Below are 23,263 nucleotides of genomic sequence, written 5' to 3' on the forward strand. Positions count from 1 at the left end.
CGTTCTTGCAGGACGGGTGAGCAGCCTGCCAGTCAGGGTAACGGTCTGTGAGGAAGGTCCCCGTCTTCCTGCAACCCCACAGCCTGGCCTCTCCTCGCTGCGGACTGAATGGGCAAAGGGGTTTCAGATCAGGGAACCAAGGGGGGCGGAGCGTGGCCCATTTCGGGGGCAGGAAGCTGGACAGGGGGCTTCTTGTTGCAGGTGTTCTGCTTGAGCACCGTGGGGAGGGTGCTGGTGCCCCCAGGATCCTGGAAATGTAGGGCACCCCGGCTGTGGTTCCTGCCTGGCCGGTCGGCTCCAGCTGTGCCCTGGCATTATAGCAGGTGCTGGGGGCGATGGCATTAGGGCCAGCTCCAGCTGTGTTGGGGAAGCGGGGCTTGCGCCTAGATTACAGGCCATTATCTAATAAAGCCGGATTGGCGCACAGCATGCTCATGATCAGGGTGGTGGCACGAGTCCTCTGGGGACAAGGTCATGGCCACCAGATGTGGAGGATGCAGCCGCCAGGCAAGGCGAGGGCCGGGAGCTGCCACAGCCCCTTCCCAGGCCCCCTCCGAGACGTTGCTGCCAGGTAGGTAGAGGGCAGAAGGGTGCCCTGTCCGTGCTCAGCGGCTCTTTCCTGTGCCAGGGGTGTAGAGGAGTGCGTTGTGAGGAAACTCGGGTTGGCTTTCACAGGTACCCTCGAGGTCCACTGTGGATTTGGAGACATAAATGGAGGATGCCAAGGTAGCAAAACAAGCTGCTGATCTCCCTTGGTCTGTTGCAAGAGTCTCTCTCCCCCTCCCTTGCAAGGAGACAGTGAGCCCAGAACAAAGGCAGTCTACAACATCCTGACAAGTCTGTCACTCAAGATGCCTGGCAATACCCAACAATGGGCTGTCATCCTTTTGAAATAGGGAATACCTTGCCTACAGAATCCATTGTCAAAGACCTGCTTCATTTATACATGGATACCTGCTCTTTTCACTGGTCAGTTAGGCCATTCAACAGCCATTGATCAAGCTGGTTCAGAGAGGGCGACTTATCTGGAATTTCCAGCTGCGTGACTTGAGGGGGTCTCTGAGGTTGGCTGGGGCTAAACACGGCTGCTGTGTTGCCCTCGGCACTATTTCAGTGGTGGCCGATTTGAAATGATTCCTTCTATTTTTATGCTGCTTTTATTTCACATGAATTGCAAAATGGCTTGCAAACAGTAACAATTGATGTTGTTGTTCAGTCATTTAGTCATGTCCGCCTCTTCATGACCACCTGGACCAGAACACGCCAGGCCCTCCTGTCTTCCACTGCCTCCCGCGGTTTGGTCAAACTCATGCTGGTATCTTCGAGAACATTGTCCGCCCATCAAGTCACAATTGATAGAACATCACAAATTCACTTATGAGCATGCATTTTATTTATGACACCTTATACTTCTTACAAGAAATACATGCACCCTTGTGGCTATTTATGGCCCCTTGTGCCCCTGGAGAGCTGGTGTGCCTGTGTGCACCTTGAGAACTAGAAACTTGGAGGTGATGCACATCTCCCTGCTGCATGCTGCAGCTCAGAGATGTGGGTTGAGTCCCTGCTGCTGCTGCCTGATCGAGGGAGAGTCAGTCCCATTCAGAAAGGTTGAAAAAGGAGTAGGGTGGAGCAGCCACATCTGTGGGTGTGAAGGAGCAGTGATTGGGTGCTGGGTGGAGAGGCTTCCTCCAAATCTGCCAGGTGCTGGAGGAGTCTGGGAAAGCCAGCTTGGGCCAGGAGGAAGGGCCTTGGCGTAGCTCTTGCAAAAGGTGGTTAGCTTTGTACGCAGAAGGTCCTGGGTCCCATCCCTGTAGGGAACCCCTGAGCACACATACCCTAAGTAGAGATGGCTGAATCAGGCCAGTGGCTCATGTATAAGGGACGCGGGTGGCGCTGTGGTCTAAACCACTGAGCCTCTTGGGCTTGCCAATCAGAAGATTGGCAGTTCGAATCCCCATGCTCCCGTTGCTGTCCCAGCTCCTGCCAACCTAGCAGTTCAAAAGCACACCAGTGCAAGTAGATAAATAGGTACCGCTCCGGCGGGAAGGTAAACGGCGTTTCTGCGCACACTGGTTTCCGTCACGGTGTCCCGTTGCGCCAGAAGCAGTTTAGTCATACTGGCCACATGACCTGGAAAGCTGTCTGTGGACAAACGCCGGCTCCCTTGGCGTGAAAGTGAGATGAGCACTGCACCCCCATAGTTGCCTTTGACTGGACTTAACTGCCTGGGGGTCCTTTACCTTTACCTTAAATAGCTCATGTAGCCCAGCCTGCTGTTGTCACAATGGCCAACCAGATGCATGCAGGATCCGGGCACAAGCCCCTCCCTTCGCATGGTTTCCAGCAGCTGGCCTTCAGAAGCATGGCTGCCTGCGATTGTGGAGGCAGAGCAGAGCCATCTTGCTCTCATCCTCTTTTAAAGCTCTCTGCCTCCTGCAGCAGGGAGTTCCTCAGTTTATGGACTGCAGGAAGGACTTCTTTTCATCCGCCGAATCTTCCACGCTTCAGCTTCACTGGACGCTCAGGAGTTCTAGTGTTAGGAGAGAGGCAAGAAAGCTTCTCCATCCTGCCTTGCATAATTTTACAAACTTCTGAGCCTGTAGATCTTGGTGGACTACAGCTCCCATCCATAGCTGTCAGCCTTCCCTTTTTTGCGGGAAATTCTCTTATTCCAGCGCTCTTTCCCGCTGCTATCCCGGATTGTTAGATATCCCCTAGACTGTCCCCGGGACAGGGGCGGCTGCTGGTCCCTTATTTTCAAATCTGAAAGTTGACAGCTATGCTCCCATCATTCCTGGCTCATGCCCCCCCCACCTCCCCCCTAGACTAAACGGCACTTAATAGGCCAGCGCTTTCAACTGGGTATCTGGGCAGTTTCCTTTTCTCTTGACTTGTGGCATTCCTCCCTCGCCCAGTGATGCCCGCCTCTGTGTAACCCCAGGGCGTGTAGGTCTCTGCTTCCATGTCCTCGTCCACCCAAGGCACATGCAACCGGATAGGGGGGGGGAGCTTTCCTTCCAGCTCAGCCCCCCCCCCCGTGCGCTTTAGAAGCCCTTCGGGCGCGTTGGCTCTCCTGCGCCGTCCTTCTACTGGGATCTCCTCGGGGCAGCGACACCGGCACTTTCGTAGCCGGACGGTGCCCGGGAATGCGCTGGGTTCAAGCGGACACTTTCTCCTCGTCCCGCCCTTCGCGGGTGGGGTGTGCTGGGGTGTCCCCTCGAGCCCCGTCCCAACCTCTCCAGGCCGGGGAGCCTTTGCGCCCGTCCGAGCGGACGGAAAGGAGACCGGGAACGGAAAGGCCTCTCGCGCGCGCTCTCGTCCCGCCCTGGAGGCCGTCGGGGGTGGATTCGGGATTTCGCAACCGGCGGCACCGGGAGGAGGAGGAGGAGGAGGCTCCCGGGAGTTTGGAAGCGCCGCCTGCTGGGTCCTGGGGCGGATGCGCCGCTCCGGAGTGACGCTCCTCCGGGAAGCGCCCCGACGGGCGGGGAAAAGGATCGGGAAGTCGCCGCCGCCGCCGCCGCTGCCCCGCCATCCTCCTGGTGCCCCTCGACGGAGGGACCTTCCCGGGAGCCGCCTTAAGCGGGTGCGTGACTCTTCTTAATATCCGGAGAGAAGGCAAATGGATCCGGCAGGGAGCCAAGCGGCGCGCCCCAGGCTCGACCCGCTCCTCCTCCGGCGGCGAACAGCTGCTGCCTGCTGAGCCTGCCGACGGGAGAGCAGCGCGGCGAGGGGGGCTTGGCACGCGGAGATGGACGGGGCGAGCGCCCTGCCTGGCTGGCTGGCTGCGTCTTGTGCGCTCCGGCGCTGCGCCTCTTGCTGCGCTCCGCCCCAGAGCGGCATTAGGGGCGGTGAACGGGGTCCGGGAGCTGCCGGCCTGGGCTGGAGCACGTGGGGTGGTGGGGAAGGGGCTCGCTCCCTCACCTCCCCCCCCCCAGTGCAGGGAAAGGAAACTGGCTGCCTGGTGCCAAGTCCAGAGGGCAGCCCCCACCTCTCCAGAGGGGCTTCTACCCCCGCCAGCCCTGCCTGGAAATGACTGAAACTCCTGCGTGCAAAGCATTGGGTCTGTCCCTGAACTATGACTCATTCCCCCCAAAGCAAGCAAAGATTCTAGTCCTCATTATTCTGAGTAAAGGGGCGAAGCAACGGGAACATAAAACGCTGCCTTGTAGCAAGTCAGTCCTTTGTCTAATGACTGGCAGTGGGGGGTGGCAGGCAGGGGTCGCCCCCCCCCCCGCCCTCCCTGGAGATGCCGCCATTGGGGGTTGAGTCCCAGGCCGCCTGCAAGCAGAGATGGATGCTTTGCAACTGAGCTGTGCTGGCCAATGGCCGCTGGCCTCCTCATCCGCTGCTGACAAAAACAGGATGCTGCACTGAAGGAGGCGACTTCCTTCTCTCCCCCCCGCCCTTCTGATTATCCCATCCATGGTGCTTAATCCATGGCGCCTGATTCACACGTGCACTTGTGAACCCTCTCAGCCTTCTTTCTATATTTTATTTAGCTCGTAAAGTCTGTACAATGCTCAGTTGGAAAAGAAAAGCTCAAAGCAGTTCACAAGAAAATAATCAAATTATCATACGGGGGAAAAACAAAAAACAAAAATTTAAAACTTTTAGAAAGTTAAAGAGCCATAGACAAAAAACAGATGAACACCCACATCAGCGGTCTAAGGACCTTGAGTTCCCAGATGCCACATTCTGGCACAATTCGTTTGTTTGTTTGTTTTGTTTTGTATAACACCCTGATTAGGTAGAAATCCCCATAATCCACAAATGAAGTATTGAATTGTCAATACAGGGAAGAGAGCTGGGGGTCTTAACTGCATAGGAAATTTGTGCCAGGGGACAGCTAAGAGGGTCTTGCTAGAAAAGCTGTTTTGTTTTGCAGGAGAAGCGTCTTACTGTGGCAACTGCTCCAAAGTGGGAGGGGGCACAGAAGACCAGCCCCCAGGGGGACATCTGTCCAGCCGTCCAGTTGCTGTGGGACTCCCGAGAGTCTCCGTGCCGGCGAGACATGTCAGCCCCTCAGATCCTGGTCACTGTCTGCGAAGATGAGGCACCGGTAGGTTCCTGGGGCCTCTGGTCCTTCTGGCCCTCAGGAAGGAGCTGCGGTGGGCTTGCCTCAGAGCTGTGGGGTGAGGATGGCCGCTTGCTCTGCCAAGACACTAAATCAGAGGTTGCCTGTTGCCAAAGACCCCAAACTATAGAATGGTAGAGTTGGAAGGGACCCCAAGGGTCATCTAGTCCAACCCCCTGCAATGCAGGGCTCTCAACTAAAGCATCCATGTGAGGTGGCCCTCCACCTTCTGCTGAAAAACCTTGTTGCGGAAATTAAGGGGGAGGGGCACATCTTTAAAGTTGTTAAATGTTACAAATATTATGCCTGAATGGATCCTTTCGACTTGACAGCTCAGGGAAGATACCTAGCTTTATAAATCGTATAAAATCAACTCCTTTGCCAGTTCCTCCATTTCAGCGCTATTTTGCCCTTGGAAAAAGGACCCTTTTCCCTTCCAGCTCCCCAAGCATGAAAACATGTATACACACCTCCCACCCCAGGAAGTGCCCAGAGGTGGCATTTGCTGAGCTGATTGTTGGCCAAGGAAAGCCTAATCCCATCCCCAAACTTGCCAAGGGGTCCAGACATGCAAAGGAACTTCTATTGTACTTTTGGGTGGTGGGCACCTAAGACATATTTGTCTATGCTAATCTTATACCTGAGTCTTGCCCTGCCATGTCTGCTTAGGCTCATCTTGTACCAAGGACTTGTCTGGACATGTTTTCCAAGGTTGAACTAGTGTAACCCCTGTCTACCCCTCCCCATTTGTGACATGTCAGTGATGTAGCAATGATGCTGTATGAACTGTATTCTGGGATATGGTGGGGAAGTTTTAAAAGTCCTTGTCACCCCATCCTCGGGGTTCAAAATTCCTCTTTGAACCTAATGCACAATAAACTTTGGTCTACAGCTATTTGCTCCAGTTGGCTGGACTCCTTCCTTTATTCCGCAGGGACCCGCGGGCTCTGCCCGACCAGCTGGGGGACTGAGCAGCCTCGCACCTAGATTTTTCCTTAACAGCCTCCCAGGAAGGAGATTCCGCCACCTTCCAAGGGAGTCTGTTCCACTGTCCAACAGCTCTTGCCATCTTCCTAATGCTTAACATGAATCTCCTTTCATGCCATTTGAATTGGTCGGTTCGAGTCCTGCCCTCGGGAACAGGAAAAAACAAGCCAGCTCCATCTTCCATGGGACAAAATACTCATGGAAACTCCAGGAAGGGAGAGGACTACTCTTGTGCTCAAGTCCTGCTGGCAGGTGACCCTTTGGTTTGGCCACTGTGTGAGAACGGAAGGGCCAAGGTCCCAGCCTGGAGAGAGGGAAAGCACCTGGCAGGCCGGCAGGATGGTGCCCAGGACCACGACTGAGCACCCTCTGGCCTTCAGCCTGCCTCTTTCCAGCTCAGCCCCTCTCATAAGCTCCTTAGCCGCTGGCGGCAATCACTTTCTCGTGTTAATAGGATCATGGCGGATCAGGGAGTCTGCCTCCACGCAGGGAGCGGGTGCTGGGCACCCACGTCTGGGGCAGCACCTCTGGGCAGGGGAGCTCTCTTTGGGGTGGGGAGGTGGCAACTCAGCATCTGTGCCCCATTCCCTCCTCTCTTTCCCCATTGCAGCCCCAGTCGGACCGAGACGCCGCAGACGACGGCCCAGGGGTCTCCAGCCCAGTGGCGGTGAGTGATGGGGCCAGAAAGGGGTCAGGTGCTTCTGGGGAGAAGACAGGGGACTCTGCGTGGGGCTGGTGGAGATCCTCAAGAAGGGGGACTATTGGATTAAGACAACGGCTCACAACACAAATCCATAAAGGCAACACAGTCAAAACATGCAGAAAACTTAAGAAAGGAGCCTCAGTGGGGAGACTGAGAGAGGGTCTTTCTCCTTGCAGCTGGAGCCCCTGGAGAAGGAGTGGCTGCAGGCAGCAGCCGGGGGCCACGTAGCCACCCTCAGCCACCTGCTCCAGCAGGACCCCACCCTCGCCTCCAAGAAGGTAAGGTCGCCCGGCGGCTGGGCCCCTCGGAGCCGGTGCCCGACTTGGCCAGCCCAGGCTGGTTCCAAGGGAGGGAGAGCCCAGCGAGAGAGCAAGACTTGAGGTCGCCTGGCTCTCCCTGCCTGGGAGAGTCCAAAGGCCTGCAAGGAAGTGGCAGGATTGCCCTGGGCATCCAGCATCGCCTCCCTCTGCCAAGGAGGGCCTGCTGCTGGATTGGGGGGGATGGGGGTGCCGAGTTGGACTTAGGGCAGCGCGACCGGTTCCCCTGCTCAGTGGCGGAGCTTCATGAGAGCAGGCGGGGCGGGGCTGGTGCACATCCTGGGTGCGTGGTGTGTGTCCTGGGGGTGTGGTGCACCGCCCATAAGGGTGTGGCATGCGTCTTAGGGGTGTGGTTCCCCCCATAGGGGCATGGCACCCAGTGTGGGCAGGGAAGCAGCCGCAATGCCACCCCGCCAGGATCGCGCTGCCGGGGGCGGTGGGCTCCCTCCGCACACCTCTTCCTCCGCGAGGGCCCCTGCTCTGGGTGCTGAGCCCGGGGCGGGGGGGGGGGTGCTTCAGGGCATTGCAACTCCGCTGTAATGAATTGAGCAGAAGGGAAGAGGCAGGGGTCAGGGGTCAATGGGTTTGGGCCTTGCACAAGCTGAAATCAGAAAGACCCCAGTCCGCCTCTAGGGTCGCCCTGCATCTGAAGGGGCTCCCTCGCGCTTGCCACCCTCCCCATGCTGACTTGAGCCCCTCTTTTCTCTCCCTCCCGTGGCGCTCCGGCTGCTGCTTCCAGGATTTCACCTCGGTGAGTGTGAACGCTGTCCTTGATCTTGCACTCTGGGGCTCAGACCCACAAGGGGCGCCTGGCTGGCTGTCTTGCCCAATACAAGGCGGTTCTTTTAAAATGAGATTCAGACAAACACAAGTGAGTGAGAAGATTAAAGATTTTGTTCTAAACAGCAAGCATTACATACATTACCAAGCAAGCACTTCAATCTGCCACTGCCACTGGGAAGCCCTCAAGAAGTGGCAAAGGGACTCCCCCAGGTAGCCTGTTTTCACAGCCCTGCGATCGATCAGTCCATGCAGGAGCTTCTAATAACTCTACCCAAACCTTCCGATTTATAGATAACTATCCTGTTAGCCCGCATGAATTGCCCGACTGCCTACATGCTACCTGCTATGTACAGATTATTCATTAGCCACCTCTCTCAATGCCTTACTTTCTTCAAACAATGTCTAACATCAGAAGAAGGTACCCAGCAATATCACTTCCTTCCCTTCTTACAAATTAGGGCACTAAAAGGCTGTTCTTCAGCCATCAAAGACCTGGACAAGAGACAGAGAGGGGAAGCAAACAGAGGCAGGAAGGGAACCATGTTAAAGCGCTATCTCCTCCAAATACAATTATCTTCCGGGTAGATTGCCCTGGGAGACGAGGATGCTGGACCAGGTGGGCCACTGGTCTGATCCTGCAGCCTCTTCTCATGTTCTTCTTTGGGAGCCCAAGACTTCTTGGGGGGGCTGAGCCCACGGAAACGGAGCTTCAGAAAGAAGCAGCCGCGGTCCTGGATCAAACAAACCCCTGTGCTGCAAAGAGAACGTCAGCAATGTTATGGTTTGAAGGAATTCTATAAAAGATTGTTTATTGCATATGTACATGGTCATCGTGTTGCCTAGACATTGCTGCCGGTCCTGGATCCGCCAGCCAGCCCTCCCTCACCTGGAGAGTGCAGAATCGGGTCAGCTGCCCCCCAGCCACCATGTCTCACCTGGTGAGGAAGGGGGCTGAGGCCGTGGGCCTTCTGCTCTGCAAAGGGTTCAGCACCAGATTGGCTGCTAGAAAGACCCATGGGGGGGTGAGCCTGGCAGACGGGGGCCCGTTCAGGCAGGTGCTCCCACCTGGAATGGGGTCTCCATTGCAGACGGAGGGGCCGCTTTGTGCTTTAGTTCTAAGCCGTGTGGCTCCCGGCAGGGTCATGTGGGACCTCCACATCTTCCTCCTCTTGGGGTCCTTTGTGGGAGGGGGGGCCCAAGTCCCCTTGCAATGTTTCTGCCCCCCACCCTCCTGGTGCCACCTCCCAGCCATCTGGGGGGGATCCCTACTGCAGCCCCGGGTGCGTGAGTGCCGGCTGTGGGTGTGACACTTTGCACATGTTCAGAGGGCTTCAGGATGCACCGCATGACTCTAACGCTCTCTTCTCTCTGTTTCCCTCCCCCATTGCCAAATCTGCCGCCTGGCCCTTCTCCTCCCGCTCTGCTCAGGGGGTAAGTCTAGACCCAAGTGGGTCAGGTCGCCTTGGCGTAGCTCGGGGGGGGGGTCCCTGGGGGTCCCTTCTGCCTCAGGCTGCATGTCCTCCTGACGGGCACTGTCTCTGAGACCCAGCGCCAATGCCACCTGCCTGCCTGGCACACTGCCCCTCTTTCTGTTGTGACCCCCCCACCCTACAGCCTCCCACCGTCTGTGTTTGTGGGGGGGAGGTTCTCCCTGGCAAGTGGAGTCTCTCCTGGGTGGGGATTTTAATGACTCTGCTTCTCTCCCACGGTTGCTGCTGCTGCTGCTGCTGCCTGACCTGACACAGTTCGTAAGTATTTGGTCCCAACTACTAATTTCCTCCCCTTACCCCTAAATGCCCCCTTCTCCTCCCCAGAATCCTTCATCTCACATTGCGGAGTTAAACTATGGAACTCCCTCCCACTGGATTAAGTGTAGGCCACCCACCGATATGGCACAAAGTGACATGCATGCATCATTTTATTTGCGTTGCACCTTTCCATAGTTAGAACTGTGCTCAAGACGGGGGCTTACGGGGGGGGGGGCAGAAATACAAACATGGCAGAAGTAGTCATGAACAAAAAAATAAAATATCAAAAAGTGCACAACCAAGTTAAACAATCTTCACATAAATCGTAATATCTAAAATAAAGATACAAAACAGCAACTGTCCCCCAGCAGAAAAACCCCAAGCCCAGCCCAGCCCAGCCCAGCCCAGCCCAGCCCAGCTTTTGCAGTTGGAGTCAGTCCAGGCCCCTGAACAGGCCTGCAAGGCAGGGAGCTGCTCTTCCGGGTCTCCCAGCCAAAATTCACGGAGGACCAGAGGGCTTTCAAGGGCACCTAGGGAGGGGGGCTCTGCAGGAGAGGGCACTGCTTGTGGGGTTCCCCGACTGGCCCCTGTGTTGCGTTCCAAAGGCAAAGGAAGGATTGGACCCTGATTAATAAAACACACACCAGGCTTGGCCAGCAAGACTCTGGGCGGAAGGGCCAATAGCCACTCCCTCGTCCAAACCATTTTATTAACTATTAAAAGAGCTCTTACACAGCGTTTGTAAGAACCAATCTGATTTCCTCTGAGCATTTCAAAAAATTACCACGTGGGACAAAGTCGGATCAGAGGAATCCTTTTAACTACAAAGAACTAATTTGAGCATGCATACATAAAACAGGAACCAAGGAGGAATGCATTTAGCAAACCCCGGAGGTCATAAACAAGCAGTAAACAGGAAAGGAAGAACAGGCAAGGAAAGATAGTATTTACCATCTCCTTGTGAACTCTCTTCCCGGCCCTTAAGATCTACCTAAAGATTGACAAAATCTACATCAAAGCTACCTCCTTATCTTATGTGAAGCAACTGGTCTGTGTTTCAGAATGCTTATACATGCCTGTCAGGCAGAGAAAATGGGCAGAGATGCTGAGGCTTGTGGGATTTGATCAGAAATTATTGTCAATGACTCAAGCCCAGCCAAGCAATGCTTTCATCGCTGACACAATGGCTTGATGCATATTTTCATAATTCCTCATAGCAATCCCACCTGACCCCCCCACCCCTGCTTGGCTCCTGTGAGAAGAGGGTCCCGGGGCCTGATCCGGAGGCTCTTCTGATGCTTCCCATTGCGACTGGGAATGTGAAGCAAGCCTCCGCCTTTCCTGTTCCTGGGAGGTTCAGGGGTGGGCAGAAGGGGGGCTCCCTCTTTCTTGCTGGGTGGGGGGATGAAGAGAGGAAGGCTCCCCCCCCCGTGACCCCCCTGCTCTCTCCCCCCAGACAGCCCTCCACTGGGCAGCAAAGCAGGGCAAGGAGGAGCTGGTGACCCTCCTCCTGGGGGCCGGGGCCGACGTCAACATGCGAGCGGTGAGTCCCTTGCAGGGCTGGGAGAAGGGGGCTGCGCAGCAAGGCGGGCTAAACCCCCCCCCCCGAATCCTGGCGAAAGAGGAGGTGTTGGGGTGCCCCTAAACGGCCCCTTTTTTCTCCTCCCATGCTGACCCCTCTGCATGGAGCATGTGAGTAGACAAGGGCACCACCATAGGTGTTTTTTTTGGGGGGGGGGTCCTGCACCATCCAGGGCAGGAATTGCAGCTTCAGAGTGGAGCTGCTTCCCTTAACATGGGGGTGCAAGTGGGAGCAGGTTGGGGGGCACAACAGTTGCACAACCAGTTGCACAAACCCAGCTAGATGGGCAGGGTATAATATTATTTTTATTATTATTTTAAACTATTTTATTTATTATTTTATTTATTATTTTATCTATCATCTATCATTCATCTATCTATCTATCTATCTATCTATCTATCTATCTATCTATCTATCATCTATCCATCCATCCATCCTTCCTTTTCCTCCACCCTCCTGCCCCTTTTCTCCTGGAACACACACAGGGGGTGAGTATTCAGATGTGCTGGACCTGTGGGTGCATCGCTTTGGGGATGGGCAAGGCCCCCGAGAGCAGAGCCTGCTGGAGGGTTGCTGGAGACCCCAGGGGTGGGAGGGTTTGGGTGGCAGGTGGGGCGCCCCCCACTCCCCATAAAATAGCGGGTCTCCATGCTGTGTGCAGGCATCTTGGTGCCAGAGGGCGAGGGGGCACTGGGCAAAGCGCGTTTTGGGGGTGGGGGTGTCTGGTGGTTTCAGAGTCAGGTGCTTCAGAGCCTGTTCTTCCTCCTTCTGCCCCCCAACCAGGGCTACACCCCCCTGCACATTGCCGCCCTACACGGCCACCGGCGGCTAATGGAGTTGCTCATCTGGACCCATGGTGAGGAAGACATGCTCCCCCCCCCATCATCCACACCCCTCCCTCCCTGCCAAAGGGGTCAGCCCTCCTCGGGGCTGCTTCTTCCTCCCCGATGGCCCCTCAGCTCCCTGTCGTCCCACAGGTGCCAACCAGGACCTCCGGGATTACAGCGGCCGTCTGGCCAAGCACTACCTCTGCGTGGAGACCCCGGAGGGAGCCCCCACCCCACCCCGTAAGAGCAGCACCCCCCCTTTCTGGCCTTTGCATGTGCCTCCACAGGGAGGGCAGGTTCAGGGCCAAAGGAAGTCCTTCGCCATGGAGCGCCTGGTTAGACTGCGGAACTCCCTGCCACAGGAAGCAGGGATGGCCAGCGACCTGGATGGCTTTGAAAGAGGGTGGGGCATATTCACAGAGGAGCAGACCGTGATGCTCCCGCTTCCCAGCTTCCGGAAACTATAGGAGGGGAGAGTGCGGCTCTTGGGTTCGGATCCTGCTTGTTGCCTTCCCACTGGGGCATCTGACAGTCAGGCTCTGCAAATGTTCTTAATAATAATAATAATTTTTTATTTATACCCCGCCCTTCCCGGTTCTAAAGCCAGGCTCATGGCGGCTAACAACAAATTTAAAACACTATAAAAGCAGCATAAAATACAGTATAAAAACATGAATAACAATGAAAATCAAAAATCAATTAGATAATCCCCAGGGCTAGCTGGCTGAATTGGTCCTACTTGGGCCAGCGAGGAGACCAGGGGAGATTTGGCTGTGGGGTCTCAGAGCGGATGATCTTCATAAAAGGAGAGGGGGAGGGAAGAGAAGGGAAATAAAAGATCAGGCTGAATTCAAATTAAAGGCCAGGCGGAATAGCTCTGTCTTACAGGCCCAACGGAAGGAGGTTAAATCCTGCAGGGCCCTGGTCTCATGGGACAGAGCATTCCACCAGGTTGGAGCCATCACTGAGAAGGCCCTGGCCCTGGTGGAGGATAGTCTGACTTCCTTAGGGCCTGGGACCTCTAAACTATGGTTATTCATGGACCTTAAGGTCCTCCGTGGGGCAGACCAGGAGAGGCGGTCCCATAGATATGTGGGGAGGGGTCCCTTTCTGCTCCTTGTTTGCATGTGGAAAAGGGGAAAGGGGGAGGGACCCTAAAGGGGACTGGCTTGCAGCCCCCTTCCCAGAGCTTCTAGGTTGTCTGGCGGAAGGGCCTGTGGGGAGAGGGAAGGGACGTGGGGCTGGACTAGATGACCCTTGGCGGTCCCTTCCAACTCTGCCATCTGTGTAAGCGTGCCCCCCCTGGGGGTCTGCTGGTGTCTCCCCAGAGCTGAGCCCGATCCGGGGGGAGCGCAGCAGGAACCGGAAGCTGGCCTGCCTCCTCCTGCCCAGGACCACCCACCCAGCGCAGCGGAGATGGGGCTCAGCCAACGACCTGGCGGAAGAGGAGGAGGAAGAGGAGCCCCAGGAGACCCCCCAGCAGCTGGCGCCCCCAGGCAGCTACCGGGCCGTGCGCAAGTTCTCTCGCTAGACAGGCGGAGGCCCCCGGACTCGACCAGCCTCTCTCTCAGGGAGAGGCAGTGGTGGCCCAGTGGTTAGAGCATTGGAGCAGCACCTGGGAGAGACCAGGGTTCCAGTCATTCCACAGTGACATTGGGGGCCAGTCGCTGCCTCTCAGCCCAGCCTGCCTCACAGGGCTGTTGTGAGGGGAAAAGGGGGGGAAATGATGCCGGGCATCTTGAGTGCCGTGCAGAAAATGTTGGGCTATAAATGGAGCAAATGTTTTGAATAACGTTTTATATACATTACAGCCGACAGGTGAAGAATCAGAAGCACTCGTTCTCTCTCTCTCTCTCTCTCTCTCTCTCTCTCTATCTCTATCTCTTTCTCTCTCTCTTTCTTCTTCTTCCTTTGTATTTGTTTTTATTTAATCGGTTTTTTTACCTTTTGTATTCTAAAAAGATATTTTATAGTTGGTATTCATCTTTGTATATCTCCTTTCAAGCTTTAATAAAATATATTGGGGGGAAAGAGAAAAGGGTGGAGTATGAATGCAACAGATAAATAAATGAAACCAGCCCCCGGCCCCTTCCTGAGCTGGGGAAGCCTTAGACTTCGCCCCCCGCCCAGCTCCCTTCCTTCCATGGCTGCCTGTGTCTTCTTCCAGGCCTCTCCAATAGAGAAGGGACTCCAGGCCTCAGTGCAACATATCCAGGATTTGGTTTCCTTGGAATGAACATCAGCGGAGTCTGGTGTCTTTGGGATATACTTAGAGATGGTTTTACTTACACATATATACAGCCTGAGCGTAGGATGGAGGGTCACAGCATCAACATCCTTCTAGGAGATCTCGCTTTTCAATTATTATTATTATTATTATTATTATTATTATTATTATTATTTACTATTTGTACCCCGCCCATCTGGCTGGGTCTCCCCAGCCACTCTGGGCGGCTTCCACAAAGACCAAAAATACACTAAGTTGTCACACATTAAAAACTTCCCTGAACAGGGCTGCCTTAAGATGTCTTCTGAATGTCAGGTAGTTGTTTAGCATTTTGACATCTGGTGGGAGGGCGTTCCACAGGGCAGGCGCTACCACCAAGAAGGCCCTCTGCCTGGTTCCCTGTAACATGGCTTCTCAAAATGAGGGAACCGCCAGAAGGCCCTCGGAGCTGGATCTCAGTGTCTGGGCTGAATGATGGGGGTGGAGACGCTCCTTCAAGTATACTGGGCCGAGGCTGTTTAGGGCTTTAAAGGTCAGCACCAACACTTTGAACTGTGCTCGGAAACATACTGGGAGCCAATGTAGGTCTTTCAAGACCGGTGTTATGTGGTCTCGGCGGCCGCTCCCTGTCACCAGTCTGGCTGCCGGATTCTGGATTAGTTGTAGTTTCCGGGTCACCTTCAAAGGTAGCCCCACGTAGAGCACATTGCAGTAGTCTAAGTGGGAGATGACCAGAGCATGCACCACTCTGGCAAGACAGTCTGTAGGCAGGAAGGGTCTCATCCTGCGTAGTCTCAGCTTTGGCTCCAGCAAAGAGCAACCAGGTCTCTGGGTCTCCAGCTCAGCTCTTGCACAACTCTCAGGGTCTTGCTCTCCTACCTGGCATCTAGGTGGAGGGGCTGGAGGAAAGTCCCACCTATTATCCTGGAAGGTCCCATCCTGCAACCTGGCTCATTCTTTTGGGATGCAGATGAGGACACCTAAGTGGCCTCCAGGGACATTGTCTTACCAAAATAAAATTGTCTGACGAGTTTAACGATAGAATCCCCCATTAGATTCTAGCCCTCCCTGCGTCCAGGACCCCAAGGACTGGAAGGAATTCGGGGCATCATGCAGACGGACCTGCCCAAACCCCCTTCGAAGCTACATCTCATTGGCCTGGAAGTGAATCGCCCCCATGACCACCGTGCGACCCAGTTGGGGCCCCAATGCAGCTGTTCCACCAACAAGGGAGTAGCACTCTGCACATGCTCTTTAGCCAAGACTTAGAAGGGGAATCGCAGTCCAAACGAGGTTCTCTGTCCACTTCTCTAGGCCTGGAGCACCCAGAGATTTCCTAGAACCTAAATTTTTGTACATCTTAAATAGTCTTGAGGGGGTGAGGGATCATCCATGCTGCATCTTTAACATATTTCCCTTGATGTTATAAGACGCCATACATTTCATATTTGTTCTCCAAAGATTTTCCCATTTGGTCATCATTATTGGGCAGCCAATATCCTGTGCCCAGGGAGGGGGCTGCGATGGGGGGGGCCCCGAACCCCCCCAGGACGTGTGCCAAAGGCAGCCACTCCAGCGAGTGAGAATCCAGCTTCTGGCACAAGGCTGGGCTCCTCCAACTGCAGCATCCTGACGCTGCCCCTTTAAAGTGAGCTGTGCCCGCTGTCTGCTAATGCCCCTAATCAGCTGCCCTTCACCCCTCTGCCCCTATAAATCCCCCAAGCGCAGCCTCTCCCGCCCCAGAGCCACTCTTGCTCACCATGGCCTCAGCACCCTCCCAAGAGACGCCTGCGGGCAGTGGGGATGCAGAGGGCTTTTGGTGTCCCCTAGGGGCCCCGCCTGCCCCCCTGCCCCCCCTGCTGCCCCACCTGCCCTGCGCCTACCCTGCTCTCCCTTGCTACAGCCTGCTGCAGCCACCTCCCCTGGGGCTCTTCGCCCAGCCGGTAAGTGACTCCAGGCACTCGGAGTGGCGTGGAGGGGAGGGCGTTCTGTGTTGCATTGGGGTGAGTGAGGGGCTGGGCCCAGGTGAGCCCCTGGGGGCTTGAAAGATGGGTGGGACTGGGTGGGCCAAACACCTTCTGCAGGCGAGACTCTTCTCTCCCTCTCTCAGTCGCATGGGAGAAGGTGCAACTTTTGGAGCTGAAAAGCTTCCAGGATCCCTCAGGTCCTCTGTGCTTTGCTGCTTCCAGCAGCCCTCAAGCAAGTGACACACTTGCTGGAATCATAAAAGAATTCCCTTGCCTTTCTGCTCCGTATTTAACAGTGCCAGCAACCAAACAGCAGAGAGTCCCGCAGATTAACTGCCCACCAGACTTCTTTTGTTCTTTCAGAATGTGTCAGTCTGGCGTTTTTTGTTTCCATGTGCCCATTCTGTTAAATCTCATGGCTGTTTCCATGTGTCCATTCTGGACTCCTTTCTTTTTATATATATACATTTTTATTGATTTTTTAACATATCAGTTTCAACAGCCATACAACATATCTTCTCATCTTAAACAATGTTTTAGACTTCCATCAACACCTCTGATGCTTTTCCGTTCTTTATCACTTATTCTGCATTTCTTAATTTCTATATTACATTTAATTGTCCTTAGCTAATAATTCTTTTCATAGTCCTTCCTTTTGGCCCTTCTGAAATAGATGCAAGGCTCATGAAAGTTTTCAGGCATGGATGGCCTCAGAATAGAACGCCTAAGTTTGGGGAGGGGCTGCAGCTCAGCCGGTGGAGCATCTGCCTTGCAGGCAAAGGGTCCTGAGTGTGAATCCCAACGGCATCTCCTAGCCGGGCTGGGAGGCACCTCTGCCTGAAAAACTCAACAGCTGCTGCCAGTCAGTGCCAACAATACTGGGAAAGCTGGACCAATGTCTCAGTGTAAAGCAACATGGGCGTAGCCGGGGGGGCAGGGAGGGACAGATGCCCCCCCCAAATCAATAAAAACGCATAGCTAACTGAGGTTCTGCACCCCCTAACAAAACTCCTGGCTACACCCATGCAAGCCAGCATCCCATGTCTCTGTGTTCCTACCTGGCAAATCTCCATCAGTTCTGAGGTGGGAGCTCATTGGAGCTGCTTACCTGTGGCTGGGGGGTGCCAAGCATGTGAGGAGAAGGAACTTAGGGGGAGAATAGCAGGCAGGCAGAGCAGGCGGGGGGGGGTGAGCAATGGGGCCAGCCGTGGGAAGCCAGGGGGGCAGGTTGTCAAACAAAGGCCAGGCAGCCATTGGCACCAGATCCCAGGTGGGGTGCGGGCAAGGGTAAGGTCAGACTGGCTTGCAGGAGACCCCCTCACAAGTTCCCTTCATAGAATCATAGAACGGTAGTGTGGGAAGGGATCCCAAGGTCATCTAGTCCAACCCCCTGAAATGCAGGAATCACAACTGAAGCATCCATGACGGATGGCCATCCGATCTCTGCTTAGAAACCTCCAAAGAAAGAGTCCACCACATGGGTCGGCAAACTAAGGCCCAGGGGCCGAATCTGGCCCAATCGCCTTCTCAATCCGGCCCCTGGACGGTCTGGGAATCAGCGTGTTTTTACATGAGTAGAATGTGTGCTTTTATTTAAAATGCATCTCTAGGTTATTTGTGGGGCATAGGAATTCATTATTTCCCCCCCAAAAAAAATATAGTCTGTCCCCCTGACCCCTGGTCTACCACCTTCCAAGGGAGACCGCTCCTCTGTCAAATGGCTCTTTCATGTCATTTGAATCTGTTGTTCCTGGTCCTCCTTTTGCCAGCAGAAAAAATCAAGCTTTCTCTGTCTTGCATGGAACAGCAGCACTTCAGATATTTGGAGATGTCTCTGTGTCTCCAGCTTGCAGCCAGCTTCTTCCTAGCAGCCGGGCGAGGGGGGGGGAGGCCCAATGGCCATTTGCCCGATGGCACAGAGCAGCTTCTCTACTTGTACTAATTGCAATGTGCAACTGGTCAGGCAGATCCACTACCTAGGCAAAGGCATCAGTTGGGGAAGCTTGCTCTCATACCCTTTAACACACACACACACAGGGTCCCGAGAGCTGGACGAGAGTCAGGGCATCATCCAGACTGACCCTCCCAAACTTGTACCATCACCCCCTCCAGAGACCAAACCTCCTCCCCACCCCAGCTTCCTCCACAGATCTTCCTCGTGAGTTCTTAGGAATGGGGAGGGAGGCCTTCTGCATGCAGCACAGGTGTCCCATTCCTGAGTCCTGCCTCTGCCTGGGATTCATGTTCTCTGTCCTAATTCTCTTTGCACCAAGTCCCCCCCCCCCCCAATTTGAGGCATAGCTGTCAATGTTTCCCTTTTTTTAAGGGAAATTCCCTTATTCCGAGTAGGATTCCTCGCAAGAAAAGGGAAATGTTGACAGTTATGATTTGAGGAGCTATAGGAGGAGGCAAGCCACCCTCGTGGCAAACGTACACAGCCTGGCACAGTGGGCAGGCTGGCATCGAGGCAGCTCAAGCCGCTCCTCCCAGCCCTGGGCTGCATGACAGACGCTCCTCTCTCTGGTCTGGAGATGTTTAAAAATATCTGCAGAGCGGGAGTCTTTGTGGTGGCTTCTCAACCAGACAGGGAAGGGGCCTTCTCTGGGAGGCAGGAGACATGCTGGGATGGGACTAAAAATAGCAGCAGGAAACAAGAGGAGGCAGCAGAGCTGAAGAAGCAAAGCCCCTCAGGGGCACGGTGCCCGCCTCTCGACCTCAGCAAAGGTGGCAGCGCCATCCGCAAAGCTCTGCCCACCCACTCAAGCAGGAGGGGCCCAGAGTGTGAATAACCGGAACTAACTGTGTCCTGGTAGAGCCAGGGTTGGTGCAGGGGTCAAAGCTGATGAAAGGGCCCCGAGGTCCTTGAGGGCAGCTGCAGCCCCAGTGGCAAGGCTGGACCCAAGAGCACCCCACATCCTTTAGGGGGAGAGGGATGCCCTCCGGGACAGATGGACCACCACTCAGGAGGGCAGAGAAAGCCTCCATTCATTTCCATCATGCCTTTTCTCTAAAACGTCCCAAATGCCGCAACCTTTCTCTGCCAGCCTTTGCTTTCAGGGTGGAGCAGGTTTCCATTGCATGGGCCACATTTCAAGCATGCTTCAATTTCTGCTCTCTGGCGCTTCTGTCGTTGACTCAGCCTGCATCCAGGCATGCTTCTTTCCTCCAGCAGGGACAAGTGTCCCGTTTTAAGCGGGGCATCCCAGATCACAGAAGCCAATTCTGGCTTCCCCTTGGATCCTGGAATGTCCTGTTTAAGACGGGCACCCTGGCGCGAGTCAGCAGGATTGTGCTGGTGAGCGCCAGAGAGCTTTCCGGGATCGCTTTGAGAATCATCAGGGTCTCCGGGAGGCTGCAGTGGCGGCGGCAGGAGGCAGCGGCGATGGGGGCAGAGGAGGCAGCAGGTGAAGGGGGCAAGGGGCAGGCAGGCAAGGGAGGGGCTGGGTGAGGAGTGGTCTTGGGGCTGGGCAGGCAAGTGACAGGGGTGGCAGGATGGTGTGGGTGTGCCTCAATTTGCCCTCCCGAAATGTGGGGGAGTATGCAGGGAGCCAGAGCAGACCGGAGGAGACAACATTTCCCTGTTAACGGAGAAATCTGAGGGCTCCCTTGGACAAAAAACAAGGACACCAGCCAGGAATGCCAGAGCAAAACAGCAGCCAGTAGGCTTGGTCTTGACTGAAGACTGTCGCAACAGGACTCCCACCTGCCACCAGGTGGAACAAGATGGAAGCCCCAAACAAAAGAGAACCCGAGCTTTTATTAGCTGCTAATCCCCATGTTGTGGGATGCAGGTGGCGCTGTCGGTTAAACCACAGAGCCTAGGGCTTGCCGATCAGAAGGTTGGCGGTTCTAATCCCCGTGATGGGGTGAGCTCCCGTTGTTCGGTCCCTGCTCCTGCCAACCTAGCAGTTCGAAAGCACGTCAAAGTGCAAGTAGATAAATAGATATCGCTCCGGCGGGAAGGTAAACGGCATTTCCGTGCGCTGCTCTGGTCTGCCAGAAGCGGCTTAGTCATGCTGGCCACCTGACCCGGAAGCTGTATGCCGGCTCCTTCGGCCAGTAAAGCGAGATGAGCACTGGAACCCCAGAGTCGGCCACGATTGGACCTAATGGTCAGGGATCCCTTTACCTTTTTAATCCCCATGTTACACCCCCCCCAGACTACATCACTCATACATCATGGTTACATCATGAAAGGGGAGGTCTGGTGGGAGCATCCTGGACCCTGCCCCATGGTTCTCCTTGCCCTCCACCAAACACCCATCAAGTGTAACAAAAGAGATCTTTACATTTCCTTGTTTCCCAGCCAAGTTAATCACACCCTTTTGTCTTCATCTGGGTTTGGTATTTCTGGAATGGCAGCCTCTCTGGCACTCAGGTATCAGGATGCCAGGGATTATCGCTCAGGCAGAGGGGCTGCTGAGCAGCTGAGCTCACAGGTCTATAGGAATTTCTGAAGTATTCCCAGGGAGCCAGTACAGAGATACGTTGATCAGTGAATTCTGACATTTGGTATTGTGCAGCAGAGGCCCTTTGAATAGATAGGAAGAAACTGTGATGAAATGTTTTGTGGGGACAAATCACAAAAGTCACAAAAGCGATGGTGCTGGTTTTGGTAGTGGGCTGCATGTGCATGATATCTGCTGGAGGGGCAAACCCCCCAACCTATGAATAAATTCCTGCAACCCCCGGAGTTGTTTGGGGGTCCTGCTGCTGACAGCTGCTCTTGCCTTTGTGTGCTGCAGGTCTCGGCCCCCTGCGAGCTGCCTGGCGGACCCCCCCTGCTGTGGCCGGCGCCCTTGCTCTACTCGCCCCTCCTGCGGCCAGGCACCCCCGAGGACCCGTCGCGGGGCAAGGCGTCCGCCTCCCGGGAGAGCACGGCGGCCCTCAAGGCCTGGCTGGGCCAGCACCCCAAGAACCCCTACCCCAGCAAGGGAGAGAAGGTGCTGCTGGCCATCGTCAGCCGGATGAGCCTGACGCAGGTCTCCACCTGGTTCGCCAACGCCCGCCGGCGGCTCAAGAAGGAGAACCGGGCTTGCTGGGCGCCCCGGGCCCCGAAGGCCGAGGGAGAGGCGGAGGAGGAAGAGGAGGACAGCGAGGGAGAAAGAGCAGCCCCCAGCACCCCTCCGCCGAGGACCAATCTCCCCCAGAGTGGCTTTCTGGCAGAAACAGCCGCCCCTTGGCTGAAGGCCGGGCGGGGGCAAGGCTGGCCTGCGTCTCCTCCACCGGCCACTGCTGAGCTGCCCCCCAAGCCCAAGATCTGGCGTGTGGCTGAACTGGCCACCAGCGCCCAGCCCGGCAGGGGGGCTCTTTGAGGAGCTGCGGGGTGAGAGGAGACCCCTTTGTCCAGCTAGAGAAGGAGGAGCCCCGGCAGCCCTGGGAAGGCTTGTCTGGCTGGTGGGGAAGCGGAAGAGAAGAGCTGCTGCTGCTGCTGCTGCTGCTGCTGCTGCTGCTGTTGTTCTTGTTCTTCGCCTGCCCTTCAGCCCAAGGTCCCAGAGGGGCTTACAATAATTAAAACATCGTGTGAATACAGTTGAAAGTAGCTGGGATAGTCAACTCTAGCAGAGTTTGGGTGGCCACCTGCCAGGGATTTTTTAGCTCTGAGTCCTGCATTGCAGGGGGTTCGACTGGATGACCCCTGGGATTCCTTCCAAGTTGAAATAAAAATAATTAAGGTCTTATATATAAATAATAAATGTTCATAAATGTGCCAACCAGGCACGTACATAGATATGGGGACCACATGTCTGGAGCAGCACAGGAAGACCGTCCTGAAACCATTTTGACTCCCAAACTGACCCAATGTTTTCTCTGCAAGGAGGGAGCGGGTGAGGGAACCTTCCCATCGTCTCAGGAATTGGGGAATCACCATCTCAAAGGAATGGACAGACTGCCAGGAAAGGGAATCAGATAAGGCATTATCAGATAACCTGGCAGACAGGAAAAACAACATTCAAATTTCTGTTGTAGACCACCTTTTCTGTGATGTAGATATGATGTATGGAGGGGTGGTCTTGAGCTCCATGGCAGGCAATTTGAAATGTCTATATAAGGGCGGACACACCTGGTTTCTGGGTCCTCCTCCTTTCCTGCGTGAGAGGGGAGCCCCCTGTTGCAACAGATCAATAAAGATCAAGCTTACGAGCTGCTTTGCTTCTCAATATTCTCTGGTTGGCCTCTGTTATTTTCTCCTACCAGTAGGGAACCTACGTAAGGACTCTATATGGGCTCTTGTGTCCCCCATAAGGGAAAAAGGGCATATTTTGTTTACAACCAAGTCTGCAATCCTAGAATTATAGAAATAGAGGGGATCCCAAGGGTCAACTAGTCCAACCCCTGCACTGCAGGAATGACAGCTCAAGGAACCTTGAGAGATGAGTGGCCAAACTCTACTTATAAACCTGCAACGAAGGAGAACCCACCACCTTCCAAGAGAGTTCATTCCACTGCTGAGCAACTTGTACTGTCAGAAAGTTATTCCTCATGTTTAGTTGGAATCTCTTTTGTTGCCATTTGGATTCCATTAGTTTGGGACCAAGCCTGCTCCATCGTCCATGGGACAGACCTTGAGATATGTGAAGGTGGCTCTCAGATCTCCTCTCGGTCTCCTCTTCTCCAGGCTAAACACGCCCAGCTCCTTCAACAGCTCCTCATCAGGCTCAGTTTCTGGCAAGGGGGGGGGGTTAGATTCTGGAAGGGGTGCAGATTTAGAGGACCGAGTTGCATACTTTTTCATCCTGGGGTGTGAGGATGGAGGGCCTCTGTTTTGACCGCTTGTGTCGTGCTAAAAAGTGCCCTACACAGAGCAGCTTGTGGGGTTAAACCAAGAGAGAGGAAGTGAAAATTTGCAAACATCCCTGGGGAAAAAGAAAAGTAGCTCTGCATGACCTCTACTGGATGAAAAGGTCGTGGCAGCTCCAAGTTCCTCTAAGCCACGGGTAGGCAAACCAAGGCCCGGGGGCTGGATCCGGCCCAATCGTCTTCTAAATCCAGCCCACGGACAGTCCAGGAATCAGCGTGTTTTTACATGAGTAGAATGTGTGCT

The 23,263-nt window shown here is 54.9% G+C and overlaps 1 protein-coding gene across 1 annotated transcript; it reads left to right on the forward strand.

The window, feature by feature from the left end:
• Window positions 1–335: 335 nt before the first annotated feature.
• On the forward strand, window positions 336–14,062 carry LOC310847713 (uncharacterized protein; the record flags this gene model as incomplete). Its single annotated transcript, XM_083745775.1, has 10 exons — window positions 336–571; window positions 3,052–3,586; window positions 4,889–5,062; window positions 6,675–6,731; window positions 6,944–7,045; window positions 7,824–7,841; window positions 11,072–11,158; window positions 11,981–12,053; window positions 12,175–12,264; window positions 13,353–14,062. 10 exons carry the CDS (start codon window positions 336–338, stop codon window positions 13,553–13,555), a joined length of 1,575 nt encoding a protein of 524 aa, XP_083601901.1. The 3' UTR covers window positions 13,556–14,062.
• Window positions 14,063–23,263: the final 9,201 nt, after the last annotated feature.

Source organism: Podarcis gaigeae (assembly GCF_964106915.1).
Source record: "Podarcis gaigeae genome assembly, chromosome: 6".
Lineage (NCBI taxonomy): Eukaryota > Metazoa > Chordata > Lepidosauria > Squamata > Lacertidae > Podarcis > Podarcis gaigeae.